Source organism: Bos grunniens, chromosome 21, assembly GCF_055505025.1.
Source record: "Bos grunniens cultivar Pamir isolate PY7600 chromosome 21, Bosgru_T2T1.0, whole genome shotgun sequence".
In the NCBI taxonomy this organism is placed as follows: domain Eukaryota; kingdom Metazoa; phylum Chordata; class Mammalia; order Artiodactyla; family Bovidae; genus Bos; species Bos grunniens.
Window position 1 is genome coordinate 5,560,719 of NC_141185.1, and position 18,050 is coordinate 5,578,768.

The 18,050-nt window shown below is 61.6% G+C and overlaps 1 protein-coding gene across 18 annotated transcripts in view; it reads right to left on the bottom strand.

Moving 5' to 3' along the window:
* EVL (Enah/Vasp-like) overlaps nt 1-18,050 on the bottom strand; it is a 155,812-nt gene that overhangs the window by 13,322 nt on the left and 124,440 nt on the right. For all 18 annotated transcript variants that reach the window (XM_086362964.1, XM_086362958.1, XM_086362950.1 and 15 more), the window contains exons 4-6: nt 4,545-4,608; nt 1,862-1,926; nt 528-757 (exon numbers count right to left, since the gene is read on the bottom strand). In XM_086362964.1, coding sequence (XP_086219090.1) covers nt 528-757; nt 1,862-1,926; nt 4,545-4,608 — 359 coding nt within the window. The remainder of the gene's footprint in view (nt 1-527; nt 758-1,861; nt 1,927-4,544; nt 4,609-18,050) is intronic.

Here is an 18,050-nt window from a genome sequence, read left to right on the forward strand (position 1 = left end):
CCCTGGAGACAATCCAGGGGGTGCCGTCGACTGGAGGTCACTGTTCGCAGATACGCCCCAGGTCCACTGGCTCCCGGTCAGCGGCCTTGACGAGGCCGGTATGACCTGAGGGGCAAGGGGGCACAACTCTGTATCAGAGGTGCCCTTTAGCCCACAAACACACACACGGCCTTCTTCCAGAAGCTCCTCCTGCCAGGACACTGGGGAAGGCTTGGGAGGACCAGCTGAGCCTGAGGAAGCTGACGAATGTAAACTCAGGAGACCCAGGGCCTGAGTCCAAGCTGCAGCTGGTGACCTGCGTGCTCTGGACAAGTCATTCGCAAGCCCGACCCTCGGTTTCCTCATCTAGGAGGGCGGCAGCTCCTGCCTCACCCCGTGCCACCCCAATTCTCTTGGGAACCAGGGAACTGGGACTGAGGCGGCAGGAGGCGCCGTCTGGTTGGGGAAGGCGGTGCTGCTCCCCCCGGCAGGAAGGGCCCCCCAGCCTCGTCCTCCTCCACCCACCCCCTGGGGCCCACGATGCTCACCCGCTGGACCCGTCTCAGCTTGGCTCCAGCCAGGGCGGCGGCCAGGCCAGACACGGAGCTCTCGTCGTGGCTGGTGCCCTGGGCTCCTCCGGCCGGCAGTGGGGGTGGGGGCGGGGGGGTGGCCCCTGTGGGTGGCGGTGGGACAGGGGGTGGGGGTGGGGGTGGAGGGCCGCTACACGAGAGGGGGGCGCTGGCTGCAGAGGAGGGGTGCCCCGGCGGGAGGCTGGGTCCTAAAACACAGCAGTGGGCTCAGTGAGTGCCCAGGCCCAGATGGAGCCTCCTGGGGAGCTCTTCTGCTGACGAGGAACAGCTCAGGGTCACCTCTTCCAAGAAGCCCCTCAGGAGGCGCCTGCTGCTGCCCCAGTGCCCCCGACACCTGGGGCCTGGCTCGACCCAGTGTCGCATGAGAAGCCCCTCAGGAGGCGCCTGCTGCTGCCCCAGCCCCCCAACACCTGGGGCCTGGCTGAACCCAATGGCACATGTTGGCTTTGCACCCCCGAGCTCCACCGACTTCCTGCTGCTCAGCGGTGGTCTTCCAGGGGAGGAAGCCCTCTGGTGCCCAAATGGTATCTCTTTTTCCTCCTCTGCTCCTTCTCGGTACTCAGCACCCTCCCAGGCACTGGCAGCTATTAGCCCCCGAGATGCAATGGGGACTGGCCCCCTTGGCCTTGGGGGCCGGCTGCAGGGCCGACAGGGGCACATGTCCAGGAGCGGCGCCGTGGGCTGTGCAGTCCCGTCCCTGCCCCTCGTCCACCACCTGAGTCTCTGCTGCCTGCCGGGCCCTGCGCAGGGCGCTGGGGACCAGTGGCCGCGGGCTGCATGCTCTCAGAGCTCACGGCCTGGTGGGGAGCAGTGAGCCAATCACACGGACGACTGCACATCTGTCACTGCGGAGGGTGACAGGTGCCACAAGAGCAGGCACACAGTGCTACCCTGACCTGTGGGGAGGGGCTCCAGCTGGCCAAAAGCCACGGAAACCTTCCTTAGGGAAGGACAACCACGCCGGGACAGGAGTGAAGTCTGGTGAAGGGGCACGGGTGCGAGGGAGGCGGCGGCCCCGAGAAAAGGAGCTGCAGGAGGGGTGCTCACAGGGTGGTGGGCCTGCAGGGACCGGGCCTGCGCGCCTGGAGGCCGGGCAGGGAGCCGGGTAGGCCAGCGTGAAGGGGAAGAGCTGACACAGCAACAGGGTCAGATCCGAGTCAGAAACATGGAGTGAGGCTGGCGCCGTCTGGGGCGCCCTCTGGGGCCCGTGCGCTCAGCAGTGGGCCGCCGACTGCCCAGCATGTCCCAGGCGGAGGGAAGGGACGGCCCTGGCAGGGGCAGGGCGCTCTCACCTGGGGCCGAGGCTCTTCTCTCGAGAGACTCCTGGCGCTGGTGGTGCTGCTGCTCCATCACTTGTCTGAGAAGCAACCACAGCGGAGAACAAGTCCGTGTCAGAGCCTGGGCTGCACAGTCAGGCTTCCCGTTGCCCCGGGGCTCGGCAGCGAGCCCACCTCGTCCCACCCTGGGCTCCGGCTGCCAGGCCTGCAGTCCCTGCTTACACAGGCTGAGCTGTGACCGGTCCAGATCCCCACCCAGGGCAGCACCGGCAGCCCGTGGACACTGACACCTTGGCAGGGAGCCCCTCACGAGGCTGAAGTGACCATCTGGCCGAGTGACCAAGCTTCCCCCAGGCTGGATGAGCTTGCCTGGTGTCTGGAGGCCTCAGCAGACACGACCTCAGGGCCACTCACGCCCACTGCACCTGGCTTAGCTCCCTAAGCCCATGGGAGGCTGTGTGGCCGTGCCGGGTGACCTCGGCAGGGACAACCTCCTGGCTCCTTGCAGGAGGGGCCCTGGGCTGCTCTTCAAGGCTGGTTGAGTGAAGACACGGGCCCACGAGCACGTGCACAGAACCTGGGGCTGCAACGCCAGTGCAGGAGGGGCTCAGGAGTCACGGGGACTGTGGGTGGCAGTGAGGCTTCAACTGCCAACGCTGAAGGCCCGTCTTGGGGCGTGGGGCCCAGGGCTGCTCTGAGGGCTACTCTGCTCCTGGGCAGGAGGCGGGAGGGCGCCCGCAGAGAGAGAGGCTGCGGCCGTGCCTTTGCAACACCAGTTCCCAGCGCGCTGGCATGGGGCTGGCTGCTGCGGGTGTGCTTAGTGGGGACTAGGCACACGGGGCTGCCAGTGCGTGCACCTTGGAGGAAGGAGAAGCAACACGCAGGGCTCGCTGTGCGGCCACTGAGCAGCAGAGCGCTTTCTGGTCCCCACTCTGGGAGTCACGGGGGAGCTTTCTCCCTTTCCTGGGCCTAGATGCCTCTCCATAAATAAGAACACATGTCATGGGTTCTTGGAAGGACTGTGCTCGATATCTAAAAAATCCCGGAAAAGGCCCTTCTGACACTAAAGATGTTTGAAAAGCTCCCAGCAGCATCTGCATTAAGCTTCTCCATCCAAACTGCTGAAATATCACCCCCAACTCCAGCCTCTCCAGCAGGACCCACGTGCCCAGAAGCCCTCCACGAGAGGAATTGGTCTTCTGTGGACACAGGCTGCTGGCAGTGAGAAGACAGGATGGCTCTGTGCTGGGCTCACTGCATCCCTCGTGGGCAACATGCAACCTCTCCCAGCCTCCCTCCGTCCCGACCAGCAGGTCCCTGCTCTGGAGTCTGATGCCTGCGGTTCTGATCTCCAGGGGTTACTCGGCCTGGGGACACCGACTGCAGACAAAAGTGAACCGCCCTCTGCAGCCGGTGGCCCTGGACGCTGGACTTGGTGGTGGAGATTCTCCAGCTCTGAGAGCCTGACTGCAGGGTCTGTATGGGACCCCCGTCCCTCTCAAGGACGGCCTGGGAGCTGGCAGAGGGCTGAGCCGGGGCCAGTCCTGGTTCTGCTCCTAACTTCTGCTTCCTTTCTCTTCTCCTACCTTCAGTGGCTCATGTGAGAAACAGCACGGGTAACGATAACCCGAGGGCTAATGTGAGCGTTAAAATGAGACAAAGTGTGCAAAAGCCCTAGTTAGCTACATAGCATTCTTCTAAGAAGCTAGGAATGAACAAACAGAAGCCTCTGTGACCCACGTCTAGGAAGCATACACCCGTTTTTCCCTTGCTAACACTGCCACCTCCCAACAGGAGACTGAGGCCCAGGGTCACAAAGTCCACCATGGGGGCCGAAGGCACTCAGGGCAGGGGACAGGCTCCAGGTGAGGAACGTGAGAGCCTCAGCCAGGGGAGGGACTCCCAGCCCTGACCTCAGGCTCTGCCTGAGCCTGGCTACAGGCAGGCAGTCTGGTCCTCTTCTGCTCCCCTGGAGAGGATATGGCCCAAGCCTGCCTCCCAGCACGGCTCCACAGAGCCGGGATGCCAGGCCCTCAGAGATGCAGAGCCCCTGCCCAGCAGGGTGGGCTAACAGCCTGGCCCTGCTCTCTGGCACAGGGACTGGGGAGGCGGCGGCTCCTCAGCCACCGTGACGTCTCCTGAAACTTCAGGACAACAGTGCTGACCGAGACACTCAAGACGCGCCCTGGAGGGGCGGGGAGTGGGTCACCCTACCCCATGGGAGCAGCCTCCTCCACAAGCTGGCCCCACGAGGATAAGGACACAGCCCGGCCTGGCCACCCAAGGGCGGCTGCAGCCCAGAGCGCCCTCGTGGCCTCTGTCTGCTTTAACCCCTACTGGGGAGGCCGTGCGGGGCACCCACCAAGGCCGCCAACAAGAGACCAGGGCTCACAAGGCCTCCAGACAGACACGAGACGGGGACCTAAGACGGGCTCAGTCAGACTGGCCTGGCGGGTCACGTGCGGGTCCCTGGACGATGACCTAACACACCTGGGAGGGTGTTTAGTAAGCGGATGGGCCGGGACTCTGCCAGGCTGACGGTGAGGCTCCGGAGTCAGTGGTGCCCCGCTGTGGAACCACACGCTCACGTCGTCGCTGGCCAAGTGGCGACGAACGCCTCCCCCTCCTCTCTGGCCAGGCCTGTGCTCCCGCCCCCGCCCGGGTGTGCCCTCCACGCCGGCTCTGCTGGGGGACTTACCTTCTCTGGACGTCCATCTCGTCGGGAGAGGGGCCATTCTGCACCTGACGCTGGCTGGGGGGGCCTGTGGGGAAGAGAAGCACAAAGGCCTGTGGGTTAACGGGGGAGAGGACCCCTGGGGGCCTGCCCCGCCTCTGCCCCCGGTCCCTCAGGAGACAGTTTCATGCTGGCTCTCAGCCTCGCGACGCCCCGGCCCACCCCATCCTCTCATCAGCCCTCTGTCCCTTTTCTTGTGGGTCTTCGCGTGGAGCCACTTACAGGGTTCAAGCTCATCCCTTCTCATGGTGATCCCTCTCTCCTTCCCCTTGAATGTCGCCTGTGGCTGCCACTTCTTCAGCTGCCACCCTGCCCTCAATCCCCTAACCTCGAGCTACAGTCCCCCCACTTCCCACGAAGCCATTCTAACTTGGAATTGCCAACCCAGTGGGTCCATTTTATTCCGACTTGTGAGCAGGGGAGCGACATTCCAGCAGGAAGAGTCAGGGTGGGGATTTTAACCCGTACCCCTCCCCACGGCGGGATGCCCTCCTGCCTGCACCCAGGAGCCCGGAGGTGTGGTGAGGGCAGGTGACGGGGGCGGCAGAGGATGAGTGAGCAGCCGTGGAGCCTTCCGGGCCATGTTCTTGCCCTTGACCCTGAAGGCAGGGCCCCGGCAAGGGCTGCCGCGCGTGCCTAGTGTTCAGACAGGGACTGCTTCTGTGTTTCATTTACAAGAAAATCAGGCTTTGGCTCCAATCTGAGAAAAACCGATTGTTCATTCTCTTGGCCGGCTCAGGTGTCACCTCAGGTGTCACCGGGGAACCGCAGGCAGTCAGGGCGGCGGGGGAGGGACCAGGGCAAGCTGGCCTCACGCCTCGCGGCCGAGCTGGGCAAGGGGCGTCATCTCCAACCTAGGGTGAGGGGCCAGCAACGCTCAAGAGCAAGACAAAATCCACGATGGGCAGAAGGCCCATCCCGCAGGGTGCGCCAAGCAGCTGGGAGGTTAGCCGTGTGTGCCCTGGAGCGGGGCACGGCAGGACACAGGGTAACAGAATCTCCAAGCTGAAACAGGTCACCTGCTGCCCCGCACCGGAGCCCCTGGTGCCTCCAGGCCGCCCTCCTGGCGACGGAGGCCTGACCTCCCAAGGGAGCGGGTTCCTTCCAACATGGAGGTCCCAACCCAACCTACCCACGCCCACGAAGGCCTGATTTCCACTCCTAGGGGTGATGACACGGGCGGAAGCTTGTTCTGTGTTCCTACACTTGACAGCCCGTTCTGTGCTGGAAGCCTGCTTCCATACTCGGCAATGCCCAGCCCTAGGCCCTGCCGTGGGCTGCGGTCAAGTTTTCTGTGAGCCTTGTCTACCACTTCCTGGTTCCTGTGTGGATGCTTTGGCTGCGAAAGAGGAGGGTCCAGGTGGAGGGCAGTGGGCCAGCTGCCTGATGGCAGGAGGCCCGCCCAGCACTACAGGAACATTCCTCCCTGGGAGACCCTGCCTTGCTGGGCACCCACGGCTGTACCCAATTGGGCAAGAGAGAAGACGCCTGCGGGCTCTTTACAAAGGTGACTGCTGCTGCTGCTAAGTCGCTTCAGTCGTGTCCGACTCTGTGCAACCTCACAGGTGGAAGCCCACCAGGCTCCCCCGGCCCTGGCATTCTCCAGGCAAGCACACTGGAGTGGGGTGCCATTTCCTTCTCCAACAGAGGTGACCACATACACGTACGTACCTGGTGGCACACGGGAGAAGTGAGAGAAACGCCAGTTTTCTGTCTTTAAACACCCTTTTCCTGCTCCATCTATTCAACACACAATAATTCTGCTCCTTTTAAAAACTGGTTTGTCAATATGTTCAGTATAGGTGTTGGGAGAATTTTTAAAGATCAATAAAAAAAATCCCAATTAAAAAAAAAATCTATGGTGGAAGGGAGGTCTTTTTCTCTCCTATTCCATGAGGCCCAGGCCTGAGGGCTCCTCCCCTCCTTGTTCTCAGGAAACCAGAGCCAGAATATGAGAACAGTGCTTTACCGTGGCGTCAAGACACTTTTCTTAATTTAATTTACATTTACTTTAATTCTCACAATCCCAGCAGACAGGTCCCAGGAAGACTTGTAACAGGTGTGGGAATGGCCCAGAAAAGGTTAAGTGACACAGCTGTCAGCAGCAGAGCCTGGCCCAGACTACCCGAGAAATGCCACTTCCTTTCTTAAATTCAGCTGGAGTGTGTGTCTACTGAGACTGGCCTCAAGGATGAGGTGTGCAGGGGGCAGCCTGGCCGGAAGAGCCCTGGGTGAGGGGTGCAGCCCTCGTACAGCACCCGGGCTCTGCCTGGTGTCCACGTGGCGGGCAGTACTGCCCACTCAGCCCGGTGTTTGGAGATCAGGCCTGAAACCCGGACTCCTGCCGAGTTCCGGCCTCAGCATCCAGGCCTGGATCTTCCCTCTCCTGGGGCTGAGCCCGTGCTCTGGAGCCCCTGCCTGGCTGGGGCCGGCCGCGCCACGCCAGGATCCTGGCTGGCAGCGAGCTGCCGTGGACGTTCGGGGTGTGCACCCCTCGCCCTGCCTGCTGGCCTGGCCTGCCTCCTGATGCCCTCAGCCGGCCGGCCCGGTCCTCCTCTGGTAGGGCGGGCTGAGCGGAGCCCCGCGGCTCTCTTGGCGACACGGCTGGGCCTTTCGACACTACGGAGCAGGGAGCGATGACTCTGGTTGTGTAAGGCCTTCGTTCCTCTTGACCGCAGGACAAGTAGGTCGGTTTTGAGCTGCGAGGGTCCTTCGCATTAGGACGTGCAGGCCCTCCGTCTCAGGGCAAGGGGTCTGTCCAGGGTCACATGGGGCGCGTCTCCGTCCTGCGGGTCCATTCCACTTGCTGGCCATGTGCCCCGTGGCAGAGGCGCGAGGATGGGGAGGAGGCGCTGCCCTCCAGAAGGGCTAGGGCCCTTGGGACATTCGGGCAGAGCCTGTCCACAGTGCTTCCTGCTTTGGCATCTCAGGGTGGGAGTGCTGGGCAGCTGTCACCACTCCCGTCTGTCCAGTGTCCCGTGTCATTTCCTGGTGGTGCGATTAGAAGCCAAGGTGGAGGCCCGGGTGAGCCTCCCGTGCCCCGGAGCCGTCTTGGGCCAGCTGTGCCCCTGCCTCTGGGATCCAGGTGGGGACACTCCCCCGCCAGCCCGCCTCCTCAGATCCCAACGGGGCCCACCCGCCTCTCCCTCCCCGCGCGGCTGCCTCAGCATCTCTCCCGGACCCTTGCCACTGTCAACCGAGGGGCCCTCAGCCTCTACCCTCCTCCCTTTCTCCACATTCATCTTCCACAGCAACACTGGAAGACACAAGCCTGACCCTTACGGGGTCCAGTTCAAGCCCATCCCCATGGCCACTTCTCCTGGAGCCTGACCCTTACGGGGTCCAGTTCAAGCCCATCCCCATGGCCACTTCTCCTGGAGCCTGACCCTTACGGGGTCCAGTTCAAGCCCATCCCCATGGCCACTTCTCCTGGAGCCTGACCCTTACGGGGTCCAGTTCAAGCCCATCCCCATGGCCACTTCTCCTGGAGCCTGACCCTTACGGGGTCCAGTTCAAGCCCATCCCCATGGCCACTTCTCCTGGAGCCTGACCCTTACGGGGTCCAGTTCAAGCCCATCCCCATGGCCACTTCTCCTGGAGAGCGGCCCCTGCCCCCGGTAGGCCTGTGGTGCCTGCTCACTAAGGCCGCACCGCCTGCTGTGCGCCCCCTCCCCGACTCTGCGGGCCCCTCATCACCCCTGGACACCTCCCTCACTGCCAAGTCTTCAAGGCCCAGCTCCGCAGCTGCCTCCTCCAGGAAGCCCGCTGAGATCCGCCTGCCCCCCACCGCTTGATACCAAGGGCCTGTCTTACAACACTGCTTTCTAACTGATACCACCCTGACCGGACGGCGGGTCTCCTCTCCCTCCGAGACCCTGAGCTTCCTGAGGGCAGGGCCCGCGCCTCTCACTTGGCGCTCAAGGCCGGCTCACGTCAGGTGCTTGGCGTGCTTTACTGAACTGAGTTGGGAAGGTCTGGGGGAACGAGTGCTCGCCAAGCCCAGAGGAGAAAAGCCCAGGGGAAGGAACGGGGCTGAGCTTCTCAGATGAAAGTAAGACCAGCCGAGAGGTGAGCCACAGGAACACAGGGCTCCCCACAGCCGTGCCTGCTCAGAGAGGAGGCTGACCGAGGTGCGGGGCCCACGCTCACCGCCCCTCTGGGAGTGGGTGCTGGCGGCTCTGAGGGGTGGGGGGGACCTGCCCCAGGCCACGGGGCTCAGGGAGCTGGCCAAGTCTGGGAGCTCCAGATGGTCCTCGCCCTTCTCTCTCACTTCAAACAAGTTTTGCAAAGTCATAATCAAGAGCCTGACTCGCACTACAGACACGTGAGAGGAAAATGTGACAGGGGCCAGGGACCCAGCGTCGGGAGAGGCAGGGGCCTGTTTCTGGCGTCCTGTGGGTCCCGCCCACGGCAGCAGGGCTCACACCCTGATGAGCCAAGGCGGTGGCGGCTGCAGCTGAGGGAGCCCCCGTCTGCACACAGAGAGGGGCTGGCTTGGCCTGAGTCCTGAGGACACAGAGGGAAGCAGCGGACTTCCGGCCCGAGGTCCGTGTTCCAGCTTCAGGTGAAGGCGCGTCAGACGCCCACTCCTACAAGCTGCTGACCCGAAAGGAGGTCCTATCACCCTTGGGGTCACGAGGTGCGGGAACACGGAAGAGAAACAGAGCCAGAGGGGCGGGGGAGGTTGGCCAGTCTCAGGCCACCAGCCCACCTGAGAAGCATCCACAAGGGGAGTGGAGGCCCCAGAGGGGTGGGAGGTGATGGCCCTAAGTCGAGTGGTGTGAGTGACTGAGGGCCCTGCGGCAGGCCGGACTGAAGGGGAGGGCGGGGCCGGAGGTCTGAGATCAGAGGTAGACCTGGGGCAGGCCATGGCCCTCAGCCCCTCACCTGTGAGCAGGGTGAGTGACCCCCGCCCTCCACAGGGAGCAGGGCAGCTGGCGGGTGGGGTGAGAGCGCCTGGTGTGGCGTCCCTGGCCTCCATCTGTGGCTGAGACTCCAGGGTGAGGTGCAACCGCCCCCGGGGACGCTGCCCTGGTTCAGCAGAAAGGCATAGGGGGAGCAGACGGCTGAAAAGCTGGTTGCACAGGATCAGGCTTCCAGGAGAAGGAACAAAGGGGCCAACCCCGCAGTCCACCCCAGCCTTGCTGAGGGGGCAGGGGACAGGCAGGGCAGAGGTCACGCTCCAGGGTGCAGGGGGTACAGCCCGGGCCCCTTGTCCCCGAGGACACGGAGACATGACCCGGGCCCGCATGTGCAGGACCCGGGCGCACAGCTGTCAAACTTCACCTCCGGGAACGTAACTGTCCTGTTCTCCTCGTTCCCAGCACTTACTGCAGTCCTTGGCACTCGGTCGACACTCAACAAATATTTATTGAATAAATGAAAGATTGGGCCCCAGGCAATCTGTCTTATGATCAACAACTACCGAGACCGAGCAGGTGGCTCCTTCTAGAGCCCTCCCTCCGGCTAGAAAATGGTCCCCGGCCAAGCTGGGGACGCGCCTCTCACGAGGCAAACATGCGACCAGGGGGCCTGTGGTCACCAGCAGCGGAGGCACTGGGCATGCACGGGTGGGTGGGACACGGGGAGAGAGGATTTGGGTTTATGCAGCAGCCGCCAGGCTGTGTGCCAGGGTGCTGAGCCAGACACCCAGGTGCCACTCACATCACCTCAGCTCATCCCTGGAGCCAGGCACGGTTCTGCATCCCACCCTAAGCAAGCCGAAAGGAGAAGACGCCAGGACTGCCCTCCGTCCATGGGGCCTTCAGCGCCCACAGACATCCATCACCTCCCAGGAAAGGAGGGTGGGGGACCAGACGGGAGGAGGGGGCAGAGCGTCCTGAAGAGGGTGGGAGGCGCTGAGCAGAGAAACAGTCTGGGCGGGAGCGTGAGTGGGCCGAGAGGCAGGGTGGTAGCCGGGCAGGGCAGAGGGGCATGCTCTGGCCTGGCGCCCTGGCCGCCCTTCTCAGCAGGTGCCCGCCCTGCACAGCCTCTCAGCGCCAGTGTCCTTGGGGAGGGAGGCGGCGGGTTGGCCTGCCTGCTGCCATCCTCCCGACCACGCGCAGGTGCCCTGCACACACAGTACTTGGGCGAGGTGTGTGCAAACCAGTCTTCTTGACCTAGCAGGCAGATCTGGACCCCAGGCTCTCAGGTGTGCAGACCCTGAAGAGATCGAGGGAGGAGAAGCCCCAGAGGCGGCCCCAGGTCCCCTCTCCCAGCGAGCGCTGCCCCCGGCAATCCTGGTTGGGACCAGACACTGGTCTGGATGGTGGACAGACCATCCTCTGCTCCCCCTGCAGCCCCCCTTGGCCCCACTCCTGTTTTCCAGCCCCTCCCCATTCCCAGCTGGCCTCTCTGGACCGTTTCAGATTGTACAATCCCCTCCAGAGCAAACCTGGAGCCAGGAGACCCAGCTTCCTGCCAGAGTGCAGTGCTGACTAGTTAAGCCTCTGGCCTTCCAGGATTCTATAGGCGAGAAGGATGGGACCGAGGATCACCCCGCTCTCGGTTGCTACAATTGCAAAGAACAGGATGTTTACAGAGACCATCCTGGGGCTGTGAGATCCTCTCCCTCCTCTTGAACGTCTATGTACCAGCAGGCCGCAGCACCTTGTAATGAAGAGTCCTCATGGGGGGGCAAGCACTCGGCTGTGACTCCACTCCGAGTCTGGCTGGGCAGGGCAGGGCAGGCCTCACGGCTCCTGTCCCAGGTACTGTACTTCTGGTTGCCCCGCCAAGGTGGGCGGACGAGCCGAGGTAGCGCTGATATGCCTCCTCCTGAGAAGAGTCGTCCTCCAGCGACCCATTAACATGCATGGGGCCCCAAGACACCCACCCAGCCACTGGGGACACAGGGAGGGGCTAGGTTTCCAGGCGGCCTCTACAGGCAATCTCCTGGGCCTCCGGAGAGGATGGAACCCGAGACCCCAGCAGTGCCAGGAACCATGGACCCAGCACCTGCTCAGTGGTGCTGATGGAATTCCTGGCCAGCGAGCGACAGCCACCTGGCCCGCGCTGGGCAGAGCCCCAAGCCCCCCCAGACTCCCCACCTCTCTGCAGGCTCATTCTCCTGTCTCCTGAGGCGCCCCTGTCCTGCACGGGCCCAGAGCCAATGAGTTCTGAGATGGGGTGCAGCCTTCCCCTCTGGTGTCGAGGCTCCTCCTGCCAAGCAAGGAGGAGTCCTCGTGGGAATGAGGCCTGTGATCTGGGCTGGCCATGGTCTTCAGAGCCACCCTGCCAAGGCCCCACAGGACCTGGTCTCAGAGCTGGGACCAGCGCCCAGGACAAATGTCAGCAGCCCAGGGCTCTGTCCACACCAGCCCTGCTTAGACCGACAAACAGACAGACAGTTGCCTTGTCCCCTCTGTGCTCAGGAAGCCTGGGGGGTGGGAGGCTTGCCCCACTTCCTGAGCTTGGCTCAACAGCAGACAAATCCTGACTGCCACCACCCTGCCAGTCTGCTTCTTGCTTAAAGTCAATCTTGTGTACTTTTCAGCCCAGTCCTTACCAGTGAAATTAGGCTCAGAGTCAGCTGATACGTGGGGCAGCTGGCTTTGTTTTCCTCAGGTCACAGAGCCAGACGATTTATCACTGCATTGATAAATTGATGGTTTATCACAGACGATAATGACCCTGCCTCTGGGTCGTTTTCCACTACAAGCCTCTAGCATGCCCTCAACCCTGGGCCCACCAGTTACGGCTCGACCCCAGGGTGACCGGCGGTTAAAGCTGTGTCTAAGTGGCCAGCGTCGAAACGACCTGAAGACCCAGAGGTCAGCATGGGCAGATGCTCAGGCTGCAGCTCAGAGAAGGGCAGGCTGCCCAGGACCACACGGCGAGCAGCGGCCCCCAGCCTCGCAACTAAGCGCCAGCCAGTACCCCCCCGCCTCCCCGGAGGGGAGAGACCCCTTCACTCTGACGGTGACGGCAGGAGGCCCAGGTGCCACCCGGGGTGCCAGAGAGGAATGTCCCCCCTCCTGGCGTAGAAGGGTCCTGAGGTGGGGCAAAGGGAGAGACCTGCTTGAGAACACATCTGAACTGGGACAAATGGAGCTGGAACCCAGGCCTCCCAGCTTCCAGGCCAGGACGCCGCCAACCAGCCTGCTCAGTCCCACTCAGCCCGGTGCTTGGGATAATTACTGCCCAAGTAAAACATTTTCCCCCTCCTTTGCTTAATAAGCTCCATTCAGGACTTAAACAAACCTCGAAAAGAATCTCAAACAGGATAAGGTGCAATAAAATTGGTCAGGTTTATCATGCAAAGGACCTCTGTGCCATTTCCGTGATTAAGCTGCTCAACTATCCAGGGTGGAGCCTCCCAGACCTGTGTCACAGATCAGGGGGAAACTGAGGCTTGGAAATGGTGAGTGACTTCCCAAGGCCACAGGCGCCCTACGCGGACGGGGCTGCTGGGACAGGAGCCCACGCTGACCACCACCGAGTCCGCTACCTGCCATGGCGGCCCACCCCTCCTGCAAGGCCTTAGCCAGAACAGCACCTCAACCCTGCAGCCGTCGGTGAAGGGACTTGGCCCCAGGACCCAGGGCTCTGCCCCTGCCCCCACCCCCACCCGAGCACCTGGGAGTGAAGCGGGAGGGCCAGGGAGGGGCTCCCATCACCTACAGTTCACTCTGCAAAGGACGGTGCAGTGGCAGCGGCAGGAGCAGAAGCAGTGGAAGGCCCACTCCCTGCTGGCCATCGCGGCCCCGGGAGCCGCCTGGGGGCGCGCCGCTCGCCTCCTGCCCACCGCTCGCCTCCTGCCCACTCACCTCTCCTCCTTCCGCCGTCGGCCTGGGCTCTGGGAAACCGATACGCCAGCAGCCGTCTAATGGGCTTCACTGCGTCAATCTTTAATGAGGCTTCTCAGCCAACCTATCAGAACCCTCCTGTCCACCTGATTCCAGAAAGCTCAGGGGCCTGGGGGGGAGGGGCCCGACCCCTGGTGACACCATGTGTCTTCCAGAAGCCTCTCCTGTCTCCTGGGGGCTGTGGGGAAGGACCGGGTGGGTGCGGATCCAGAGGGACCAGGTGACCGACCGAAGGACGAGCCCTGGGCACCACTCAGCCCAGGCGCCCACTGCTTCTGCCGCTCACCACTCCACCCAGGCGCCCCTCGCGGTCGCTCCCCTCAGGTCCCAGCCAGCCTGCCTGTCCTGTCTTCTGTTCCGGCCCAACCAGCAGCCTGGCCTCTCCCACTGCCCGGACCCCTTTCTGGGCACCTATGGCACAGGGGCTGTTCCTTCCACCACGAAGGCTCCTTTGCCCTCTCAGGCTGACAGAGGTCCGGGGGCCTCCAAGCCCCAGCTAAGAGGTCTCTGTCCCCATGCCACCTCCCCCGGCTCCTTGGCTGGCAGGAGGGTTGCTTCCTCCCCTCTCTTGGTCTCAGACTCTTTCCTTGAGTTTCCACATGAAACAGCAGAAAGCATAGCCCTTCTCTGATGGTCCCTGCACAGGAAGCACCGCTTCCGCAGGTCCTGTGGGAAATGCTTCCTTTGGGATGTGAGCGAAGCCTCCTACAGGCTAACCTGCCTCCCCAGCCTCCTCTCTCCCCACTGGTGAGTGACCTGTGCAGCTCAGGCACCACCTCCCTTACCAGCTTCCCTCATGGATAAAACGCAGATATGTATGAATCTGTGAGGTACCACGCTAGACTTCGAAGGAATCTCGGATCCCCCAGACTTGCTGCCTAGGAGGGGCTTAAGGCTGGCACCTCCCCAGCCCCATCCGTTTCCTCCCTGACCCGGAGCTCATGCAGCCTCGCCTTTCAAACCTTTCCCTGGATGATGAACACATGGATTCTACTGGGCTTGGGGCCTGGGGCGGCAGGTCATCTTCCCTCTTTGGGACTTAATCTTCCCATCTGAAGGGATGAGCCAGAGGAGGTGTCAAGGGGCTGGGAGCAGTACCCCACTTCTCAAAGCACTTACCACATGCCTGGCACTGTTCTGAGAGCATGGGCCTGAAGCTACCTGGAGCTAAATTTGAGTCCTGGCTCTGCCACTCTGATGCTGGGCATGCTCCTGAAGGGCTCGTCAGGTGGCGCAGTGGTAAAGAATCCGCCTGCCAATGCAGGAGTCAGGGATTCAATCCCTGATTGAGGAAGAATCCCTGGAGGAGGAAAAGGCAACCCACTCCAGTTATTCTTCACTGGAGAATCCCATGGACAGAGGAGCCTGGCAGGATACAGTCCATGGGGTCGCACAGAGCCAGACACGACTGAGCGACCAAGCATGACACTGCACAGCGCTGAAGCTCTTTGACTCCGGTTTTTGGTCTGAAGCGCCCGAGAGCATCACTTGTCTTGGGCTGTGGATCTTCTACGCAGCCTAGAATCTGACACTGAGCAACTCAGCCCTGCCAGTGCCCCCTCCTCTTAGGTAATCCTGAGCAACCGTCATTTCACGTCTGTATTAAATTCTCATAACACATCCCAGGAGCAGAATCATCATTACCTCATCAGGCCAGGGACGTCCAGAGATTAGAAGCTTGCCTGCGGCAAGTGAGTGACACAGTCAGAACCAGAACCAAAACCACCCGCCCAGCGGCTTTCGAGCCTGTGCCGTGCCCATCTGCACCCCGTCTCTTCCTTCTTCAACAAGGATTTATTCTAAGTTTTCTGCTCCCATGGAGAGAAGATATTTCTAGAGGAGATCAGGTAAGACTATCCTGCCAGTTATCCGCAGTCTGGCTAACCTTCAGCCGTGCCTGAGTCCCTGAGGTCACAAGGCAGGGCCGCTCCTGCACTCTGCTGCAGAGGACAGGCCACGCTGCACACCCGACCTGGAGTGCAGAGGCCCCGTGCCCTGGGCAGACCCTTCCACTGCTCGGTGGCACTGAGATACATGCAGAAACAAGAGGGCACATATCACCCTCTGGAACATCAGTTTTACTGAAGGGGAAGTAATTCCCAACAGGCAAAGAGGAACAGCTATGTAAAATGGGAGTGGGCTTTTACGACATACGGGCCAGGACTGGAAGGACCCAGACTGCAGGTCTCCTGCAGCTCCACCGTGCACTAGCCCAGGACAGGGGATCCTGACCGCATCCAAGGCCCTGTGACCCGCTCTCCTAACCTCTGCTGTAGATCACCTGCGTTCCCCAGATGTGCCTGTCTTTCCCACCTCTCTCTGGCGGTTCCTCTGCCTGTGGTGTGGCCCGTTTCCACCTCTGCCCCACTGGCCTGCCACCCTGAGGCCTGCTCAGAGCCTTCTTGAAGCCCTGCCTACGAGGCCCCAGGCCGCTTTTTTAGGACAGTTGGTAGGTGTCTGTGTGTGCCCCTGCTGGAGGGCGAGCACTTTGAGCAGAGACATACGCCGCGTTTAAGCCTCCGCATCGCTGCGTGTACTTCCCCCAAACACCGGACAGGCTCTTATCACCACCCCACACAACGGGTCAGGACACAGTTGGGAGGCCCCAACTCACCCACCTCAGCGGTGGCTGAGCTGGATTCCTTCAGCAACACCTGTCTGTGCTGTGTTCCTCTGAAGCTGGGAGACAGACAGGGTGCTATCCATGGACAGGGAGTGACCCAGGCCGGTTGGCCGGGCAAACCATTGCTAAGTCTACTTAGGAGCCGCGGGCTGCAGCCACTGCTGCGTAGTAGCTGGAGAGGCAGCGCTCGAGGCCCTCAGGTCGCAGCAGGCAGCTGGGAACCCACAAGGACCCTCCCTCTAAGCCCTGGCAAGAGGCAGGCTCCAGGGCAGGGTATCAGGATGCAATTTTTCACCTCTGAAGATACCTGATGCCAAGAGCTGACTCACTGGAAAAGATCCTGATACTGGGAAAGATTGAGGGCAGGAGGAGAAGTGGGCGACAAAGGATGAGACAGTTGGATGGCATCACTGACTCAATGGACACGAGTTTGAACAAACTCTGGGAAATGGTGGAGGACAAGGAAGCCTGGTGTGTTGCAGTCCATGCAGTCACAGAGTCGGATGCAACTGAACGACTGAACTGACCGACTTTCGTAAACCTCACCGACAGATCCCCCACACCCACCAGGATGGGAACTGCTCTTGTGAGCTCAGTGCAGAGAGGTTTCAAGCCTCTGCTAGGCAGCTTCTCTCAACTGCCCTCTCCTCCACTGGTAAACTTCTCTCCATCCTTTAAGCTCTAGAAAGGTCCCCACGGGCTGGGCCTCTCCTCACTCTGTCCCAGCACTGGCCATGCTGTGCCTTCTAGTCCCTCTTCCCCGCCTGACTGAGCTCTGTAGTCCCCTCTGGGCACTGGTGCACGGCCCGGAACGGAACAGGCCAGGTACATGCCTGGTCCTTCCTCCATCACAAAAACGGCACCGGGGAGGCAGCCGTGGACATGGACAGTTGCCCTGGACCCAGGTTCTCGAGAGGAGAGACAGGCAACATGTAACAGGCAGACCACAGCAGGAAAGAGCTGATGGGCCAGCTGTGGCGGTGCTGCCTCCCTGACGGGGTGTCGTGAGCAGAGGCACCAGGGAAGGAGCCATGGCTACTCGCAGGGAAGAGCGGTCCGGGCGGAGGGGCCACAGGGTAAAGAAGCACGTGGCACAGTCGGGGTGGAGGCCAGAAGGCCCCTGCGATCGGAAGTAGGTCCGTGGGAGAGGGAATGGGGCGGAAACGCTTGAGCAAGGCAGCCAGGGCCAGTGAGGCCCAGGCAGGCCTCAGTCAGGGTTTGGATTTGATGCTGGGTAAGACTGTAAGTCCCTGGAGAGTCCTGAGCAAGGCTGACCCAGCCTGACCGAGATGTGCAAAGATCAATCTGCTTGTGGGTGGAGAACAGATGTATCTCGGCTAAGCGCAGAAACAGGTAAATCAAGTAGGTGTCTGCTGTGAGAACCCAGGTGTCTGCTGAATGAATAAATCATGAATGAAGGCAGGCAGCTGACAAGCGGGCGGGGGCGGGGGCGGGGCCTCAAGTGCTCACACCCTGTCCACTCTAGGAGCCACAGGTTGCACCCAAGTTCCGCACTTGGGTTCTTGAGTCCCTGGGATGGTCACTTACGAAAATATCTGAGCTGGCTCTTATCTAATGTGAGCTAAAGTTGGCAGAACGCTGACCTGTGAAATCATCATTCTTTAGGGAATTAAGTATGCCAGGTGAGAAAAAAGAAAATGGATGCTATCTAGTTTTTGACTTACACCAGGAGATGTAAGTATCTGGCTATAAAAATGGGCCAGGTTAAATGTCCATAATAACCCACGGGGACGTCCCTCGTGGTCCAGAGGGTCAAGAATCCGCCTTCCAATGCAGGAGACATGGATCTGATCCCTGGTCCAGGAACTAAGGTCCCACACGCTACAGGGCAACTAAGCCTGTGCGCTGCGACCAGAGAGGCCGCGCGCTGCCAAGAAGACGCCACACGCTGCAACCACGGCCCAGTGCGGCCAAGGACGCGCTAAAAACCAGTCTACAGTCAAGCTGGGCTAGGGCTCAGAAACACGGAGGCTGCCAGCTCACTGGGGTCTCTGTCACTCACGAGGGTGGCCTCAGGCG